At 39.9% G+C, this 8,258-nt stretch overlaps 1 protein-coding gene across 1 annotated transcript in view; it reads right to left on the bottom strand.

The window, feature by feature from the left end:
- Nucleotides 1-3,346: 3,346 nt before the first annotated feature.
- LOC120541272 (cell migration-inducing and hyaluronan-binding protein-like) overlaps nucleotides 3,347-8,258 on the bottom strand; it is a 218,309-nt gene continuing 213,397 nt past the window's right edge. Inside the window, exons 28-29 of the mRNA XM_039772755.1 lie at nucleotides 6,920-7,020; nucleotides 3,347-4,421 (exon numbers count right to left, since the gene is read on the bottom strand). Of these exons, the coding sequence (XP_039628689.1) occupies nucleotides 4,294-4,421; nucleotides 6,920-7,020 (229 nt within the window). The 3' untranslated portion in view covers nucleotides 3,347-4,293. The remainder of the gene's footprint in view (nucleotides 4,422-6,919; nucleotides 7,021-8,258) is intronic.

Genomic DNA, 8,258 nt, shown 5'->3' with positions numbered 1-8,258 from the left:
AAAAAATGAGAAGAATGTTTCATCTAACTTTATGACCTTTGAAGATCAGTTCATCTTTCGCTCACTTTTCACATTTAACACAAATTTTGAGCAGGGGTGCTAAGACATTTGCATGCCACTGTAGTAACTGCAACTTTGACAGGAAACCAACTAACACAATGGTATTTTTATTAAAAATGTGACTGTACAGTAGCTATTTATTTGATGAGCTAAAGTAAATAAAAGAGCAAGTGAGGCATTTGCAGAAGTTTGTGTATCCTGCTAAGTTAGTACTTAGTAACACCCCTTAAACTCCAATTACAGCTTGCAAACTTTTCTGTAACCAGTTAGGAGTCTTTGAACTCTGGTTTTGGAGTTTTGTCCCCATTTTCTTCTTTGCAGTTCACTCCCAGCTGTGAGATTTTCTTGGGCTGTCTTATGTATGTAGCGCCTTTTTAAGGCCTACTGACCTATTGTTAATGATGTTCAAGTCTTTGGACTGTGAGAGTCTTTCCAAACCCTTCACCTTGTGTTTCTTGAGGTGCTTTACGGTAGATTTTGAAATGTGCTTTGAATTTTTGTGTTTTTTATAGAAGCCATCCTAGTTTGTTTCCTGACGGACTGTCTGAACTTCACCTTGTGGATTTGTTGGTATTTAGTGGAATCTGTTCTTCCTTGTAGTCACTCACACAACACTTACTTACCATGCCACTAGCTGACACACACACCCACACATACACGCAGCCAAAGCGTAATAAGTGCACCCTGCACAACGCCTGGCAAGATGTTCCTTTCTTTAAACCCTCCCCACCCCCCAAATAAACCTTCTGTGATTGTGGCCAGTGAGTTTGGATTTTCACTTCATCTGACCACGGCACATGGCTCCAAAAAGCCTCCGTCTTAGTGTTTTTGTGATGAGATTGCAGGCCTGTCTTCCAGGCCCTGTCTATGCAGGTAATGCTGCACACTAAAGCAGTGAACCACTGCACCTTTCTTGGTTAAACCTGTCTGCAGCTCCCGTGCAGTCATATCGGGGTTTTTCTTTGCCTTTCTGCTGTTCTGTTGACCTCCACAGTTTCCACTTTTACTTAATATTAGCAATTTGATACCAAGCCTGCCCTTGCTTTGTAGGCATCTATGAATTTAATTGTCAGAACAACTAAAGATTGAGCTATCTCTCTGTCTTGTTAATCGATCTAAATATTTAATCTTGCCTACTATACTATCTCTCTCTCTCTCTCGTTTCTTGTTCATCTATCTAAATGTTTAATCTTGCCTACTATACCAACTTTCTCTCTCTCTGTTTCTTATCTAAATGTTTAATCTTGCCTACTATACCATCTCTCTGTCTCTTGAATTTTTTGTTTATCTAAATGTTTAATCTTGCCTACTATACTAACTCTCTCTCGCGTTTCTGATTTATCTATCTAAAATGTTTATCTTGCCTACTATACCAACTTTCTCTCTTCTTGTTTGTCTATCTAAATGTTTAATCTTGCCTACTATACCATCTCTCTCTCTGTCTCTCTCGTTTCTTGTTTATCTATCTAAATGTTTAATCTTGCCTACTAAACCATTTCTGTCTCTCTCAGGACTTCACATCGTGGTGTACCAGGAAGGCTGGAGTAAGACAAAGGGAAATTAGAAGTTATCCATTACTTGCTTCAGAACTGTTTGCTTTGATACAAGTATTGAGGTCTGAAAATTTTGTATCAATCCAACACTCCTGGCGGCCCTCAGTTCCAGAGACCTTAATTTGAAATCTAGTCCAGTGGCTGTTTGTGTGCAGTTTGCACATCTTCTCCATGTCTAAATTTACATTATTTGCTTGGCAGATGTTTTTATCCAAAGCAACTTAAAAGAGGCCAGACTAATCGAGTGAACATTACTATTTAGGAAAAAGTCTTATATGTCTGTAAAGGGTCTCTATACCCAAACACCTTACCTGATACTCCGATTTTTCTCCCACTTTCCAAAGACACAGCTGACAGAGTTGCAAATCCACCTAAAATCGGAACCGTGGGAATTTGAATGCAGGTAAGCATCCTGGGTGTGCTCCAGCCTTGCATTTCTTGCTGTCATGTGGCACTTCAGCCCTAGCGACTCTGATTTGGGCTTAGCATGTTTTATGATGGATGGATGATAAATTGGTAAAGTTCTATAATGTCAGGGGATATCGGATATCACTGTTCAGTGCTGTTTAATGTTCCCGAATTGAAGTGACGTCTCACCGCACCATTAGGGCATCTCTGCTGCAGAGCGTACAGCAGGGGGAAAGCCTGCTATTAAAGTGGTGACAGTATGTTAAAATCCCAGACCTTGCTCTCTTTTCTTTAGAAAGAAAAAATCTTTTCCCAGGTTGGTGTAGAATTTGATGTCCAGATGTTAGTAGATTTCTTTTTTTTTGCTTTGATGTCCATAAGGGTATTTCTTTTCTTCCGGTATAAAGATAAAGAAGACAGAGTTGAGTCTTCTTCAGAATTCCATTTATCACTGGAAGTGCTGCAGTCCAGGGTTCTGCAACTGTCCAGATGGCCCCTGGCTGGTGGCCATGGGCCTCAGCAGGGTGGAGTTTCCAAGCTCCATGTCCATGTCCCCGATGCAATCCAGGGGGATTGCCCTTTCGTGTTCCTGGGGAGATATTGCCCCAAATATGCCCTGTCCCCTCCATCACAGGGGTGTCCCAGCTCTCTCTCTCTCTCTATCTATCTATATATATATATATATATATATATATATATATATATATATATATATATATATATCGATATCTATCGATATCTATTGATATCTATCGAGATAGATATATATATATATATATAGATTTAGATATAGATCTATCACTGTCTAGTTTTTATTCCTGAGCTTTCATATATATTGCCTTTGATTCTTGTAAGTCTAAGCATTATCCTCTGATGAAAGGGGCCCTTTGTGGATCTCCAACTGCAAATAGATAGATAGATAGATAGATACGAGTATATAGATCTATATCTTTATATCTCTATCTCTATCTCTATATCTATCTATCTCTATCTATCTAGAGAGAGAGAGCAAGAGATACATGTGTGTATTTATATATATATATATCTATATATATATCTATATATATATATATATATATATATGTGTGTATATATATCTATATCTATATCTATATGTGTATGTAGATATACATACATAGATAGAGGGGGCACATACAGTAGATATCATTTATAGATAAAGTAAATGCCATGCAGTTGTTACTAGACAGGTGCCAGTTTATTTGTCTTAAAAGAGAAATTCTTATTGAAATAAAGCTTAGTAACATAAGCGTCCAGGACGTGCTGTGTTTACGTCAAATTCTGTAAAAGAGAAGAGCGGCCAGCTGTGAGGGTTTTCGTTTTGCACTCTTTATTGAATTTCCACATCCACAGTAAAGTACATTTGGTTCCACAATATGGTACAGTAAATGCAAGTTTGTTTTCTGCACAAATACATTAACTAGAGGCGAGAGCGCATCTGAAAGTGCTTGCGACATCTTTACAGGTGGGACACGGACACGGCAAATACATTACAACTTTACATATCCCAATCCAACATTTTACTCAGATTTTTTTTTTCTGTACAATAAATAAGTATAAAATATATCTCTCTTAATCAATCTGATGTATATTAGAAACACGCATAACGTACAAAACACTAATAACTACAATCTCCGAAAAAAGACCAGCTATTTCGGCACAAGGAAAACTAAAAGCCTGTGTTGATTCTTTATGAAGAAAATGGACAGAAAATCTCAAGGTCAGCCATTTCTTTGACAGTTCACACTTAATAGAAACTATTATAGGAAATAAGCCAATTGTCTTGTCATTGTATTATTTGCAGTTGCAAAGGAATATTGCAGATAAACACAGCAAGAGACAGATGACACTTTATACACAAAATATCTGCAAGAAAGTGCAGTTCTTCTAACGCAAAATGACAGACGAGAATAACCGAACACGCTTAGGAGCAAAACCCATCGTTGGAGAGCCGTTGGTGTTATATGTGCTGAAGCAGGAATGTGTGTGTGTGGTTTTTTTCCCCCATCATTTTCTTCCCATTCTCTTACAGTATACTCGACAGACGTGAACACCACTTACAGGAACGTTTCGACGTAAGATGGGAGAGTAGCCAGGAGAACCGGAGGCAGGATTAAATGCATGCTGTTTGTCGCAGAAATCAGTAGTCCTCTTGTGTTCTTTTTTTTTTTCTTCAGTTTAAACCTATTAGGGTCCGGCAGTGCTGAGCCACACAAAGTGTCTTTATTTAGTTACTTCTTCACCCCCGCATAACTCATAGGTTCATTTTCTTCACCACAGGAATGGGCAGCACTTGGTGAATCTTTGCAACTTCCTCCTCCGTCACGAGCTTCACCCAGTCTGGTCGGTAGTTTCCTTTGAACCCCACAAAGACGAGCTTTTCTAAAAAGAAAAAAAAGAATGGCAAGAGATGAAAACAGATTACCGTTTGTGTAGGATTATTCACCCGAACGGAGACCATGAGCACCGGCTTTTATCCAAGGTTTGCGTTTAGATGTTTAGAATTGCTTACATCTTCATGTTTTTTTTACATAAAGATCGATACTTTTTTAATCAAGTAACCATTAAATTATTTTTAAAATGTATAGCAAGACATTATTAATGCTGCAAATGGTTATCACAACTTGAAATGACTTGATTTCTATTATTTTTTATTTATTATTGTTCTTCACAAATGCAAAACTCCCATTATCAGCAGCCATAACTCCACTGCCTTAATGGTCAGTTCCCTCAGCTCAGCGTTGGTTTCTCAAATTAAAACGCTAAATGGTTATTCGGGGCACCAAACTATTTCAACCATTCTATGATCTGCTTCTCGAAAATGAAAGAGGGCACCGTGGCGGACATTAGCCGACTTGCTGACCAACCACAAGCACAGTTAGATTGTGATTCAGACTACGAATGCCTTGAATATATATATATAGATAGATAGATACTTTATTAATCCCAAGGGGAAATTCACATAATCCAGCAGCAGTATACTGATACAAAAAACAATATTAAATTAAATAGTAATAAAAATGAAAAGAATTAAAATAAAATTAATGTTCGCATTTACTCCCCCGGGTGGAATTGAAGAGTCGCATAGTGTGGGGGAGGAACGATCTCCTCAGTCTGTCAGTGGAGCAGGACGGTGACAAAAGTCTGTCACTGAAGGTACTCCTCTGCCTGGAGATGACACTGTTCAGTGGATGCCGTGGATTCTTCATGATTGACAGGAGTTTGCTTAATGTCCGTCGCTCTGCCGCAGATGTTAAACTGTCCAACTTTAATCCTACAATAGAGCCTGCCTTTTTAACAAGTTTGTCCAGGCGTGAGGCGTCTTTCATCTTTATGCTGCCACCCCAGCACACCACCGCGTAGAAGAGGGCACTCGCCACAACCGTCTGGTAGAACATCTGCAGCATCTTACTGCAGATGTTGAAGGATGCCAACCTTCTAAGAAAGTATAGTCGGCTCTGACCTTTCTTACACAGAGCATCAGTATTGGCAGTCCAATCCAATTCATCATCCAGCTGCACTCCCAGGTATTTATAGGTCTGCACCCTCTGCACAGTCACCTCTGATGATCACAGGGTCCATGAGGGGCCTGGGCCTCCTAAAATCCACCACCAGCTCCTTGGTCTTGCTGGTGTTAAGGTGTAAGTGGTTTGAGTTGCACCATTTAACAAAGTCCTTGATTAGTTTCCTGTACTCCTCCTCCTGCCCACTCCTGATGCAGCCCACAATAGCAGTGTCATCAGCGAACTTTTGCACGTGGCAGGACTCCGAGTCATATTGGAAGTCTGATGTATATAGATTGAACAGGACCGGAGAAAGTACAGTCCCCTGTGGCGCTCCTGTGCTGCTGACCACAATGTCAGACCTGCAGTTCCCGAGACACACATACTGAGGTCTGTCAGTAAGAGAGTCCACAATCCATGCCACAAGGTGTGAATCTACTCCCATCTCAGTCAGCTTATCCCTAAGGAGCAGAGGTTGGATGGCGTTGAAGGCACTAGAGAAGTCCAGAAACATAATTCTTATAGCACCACTGCCTCTGTCCAAGTGGGAGAGGGATCAGTGTAGCATGTAGATGATGGCATAATATATATTTGAGATGCTTTTAAGAGGAACCCTTTTAAAATCCCTCTTCCAGGTCAAATTCCGTACATGTACGTCTTTAAAAACATTCCATAATCCAAATATTAATGAACAAAAACATGTATCGCTAATGATAACCGGCTGACATGACGGAGGGGGGTGGAAACAAACCCCGGGCAGGGTGCCCGCCCACCACAGGGCACACGCGCACACACTAGTGACAAATTAGAATCGCCAATGCACCTAACCTGCATGTCTTTGGATTGTGGGAGGAAATTGCAGTGCCCTCCTCCGGACCCTTCACTTCTTATTTAACCCTACATGTTTTCTCTGAGGACAGTAGCCATTTGCACCATCAGTAATGTCTTGGCCGTATTTAGTTTTATGGTAAAATATCAATACTCATCAAAAACAGGCAACACTTGAATCCAGTCTCAAAGTTCTACTCCTCATCCTGAGGACATTTGGTTAACTCGACGTAATTATCTGTTGTTATCAATTCTCAGGTTCATAAATAAGACGTCTCTCACACGGATCACATCTATCTGCATTTCAAGCCTGATTACTCCAACGAAGGGTGGTGCCAGTCCATCACAGGGCACATCTACAAAAACAAGCAACCTAACCTGCAGGTCCAGGCCAGGGAATACAACACCTGTATGGACAAGGAGACAACACACGGCCTCCATACAAACGGGGACCGGGCAGGGAACTGTAAGTTGGTGGCATTACCCGCATCGGGCACAGAAACCAAGACAATTTAAGGGTAGCCAAGTAGAGGGGTTGTTTTTATTTACCTTTTAATTTCACATTCTTTTCTGCTCCCAGTTTTTCCAGTACTTTTGTCCATGGGCCTTTCGTTATTAACCGTCCTTTTGAGGTCATCATAACTATTGACCTATGAGAGAATTTAAAATAAGAAAACATAAAGAGATGGCTGCAGATAACAGTATTTGAATCAAAACTGAAGAAAATATCTCATTAAATAGATACAATTCTGACAACACCGTAACCAAACCGCAGGGCCCAGGCAACCTCTCACAAACTCTTTTATTTTCTTTTACTTTCTTATACACAAAGACAGTACAGTAATCATGAAAAAAAATCGACCTCGACGTTTTAGACCTCCCTGTGTCCGAAAATACAATTTTTTGGAATTGTGTTAGTGTGTAAACACGATAACTCAAAATAACGCAACGAGAGAGATGGATGAAATTTGGCATGTGGTTATTAGAAACAAAATTGTAGATCTGTATAAAGTTTTGGGCCAAATCCAGGAAGTGGTACTTTACCTGAACACAAAGAGTCCTGCAGAGTCTGATTTATTCAACTTTACTTTTATAATAATTGTTTAATATGTTATTCCCCTGTCTGTTTTTCTTCTTTCAACCACCTTTGCTGGCATTTTGTTTTCTTACCCCATGAATTCCACCAACCTGGAAAAGTGCCATTTGCGAGAAGCAACTTTCTGTGAATGAGCCCAACCCAGTTTTCTGGACTAATCTTACTTATATTGGATCTCGGTTACATCACCCACGGTGCCAGCCAATCACAGAGGTCGGTCTCTCTCTCTCCCCTGCGCCCGTGTATGACATGTGATGATGTTTGTGGTGTGCCTTGTGATGCCTTTGGTTACAAGACGTGTGCCACTATAGAAGGAAGGGCAGAGAGACACTGCAGGAGAGGAGCACGCCACCTACTGGCTGAGGTTGTGTAACTGTAAGTCACTGTGACTTGGACTTTAGGAGCTCAGAAGCCAAAAATCAAGTGACTGTTCGGGTGCCGTTTTCGGAGACAACACTCCTTGTATTTTATTTTTTTTTACTGTCCTCTCGGCCGTCTGACCTTACCTTGTTTTGTTGTTGCTTATTCTTTAATATTATTGTCTTAAAAGTTTTTTTCATTTCTCATAACTTCCTTTTTTCCATTCGTAAAGCACATTGCGCTGCATTGTTGTACTAAAATGTCCCCTAGAAATAAATAGTGTTGTATTCTATTATTAATTCATTAGAATTGAATCAATTATTGTTTTAATTTGTCAGATTTTATCTAAATCAGTTGCTATAATCCATTATTGTGAAATGAACATTAATGGATTCAAGTCGCATTAAAGAATCAGAATGTTGTTTTTTAGCA

The sequence above is a fragment of the Polypterus senegalus genome, chromosome 12, assembly GCF_016835505.1.
Source record: "Polypterus senegalus isolate Bchr_013 chromosome 12, ASM1683550v1, whole genome shotgun sequence".
In the NCBI taxonomy this organism is placed as follows: Eukaryota; Metazoa; Chordata; class Cladistia; order Polypteriformes; family Polypteridae; genus Polypterus; species Polypterus senegalus.
This window is presented reverse-complemented; position numbering and strand designations above follow the sequence as displayed.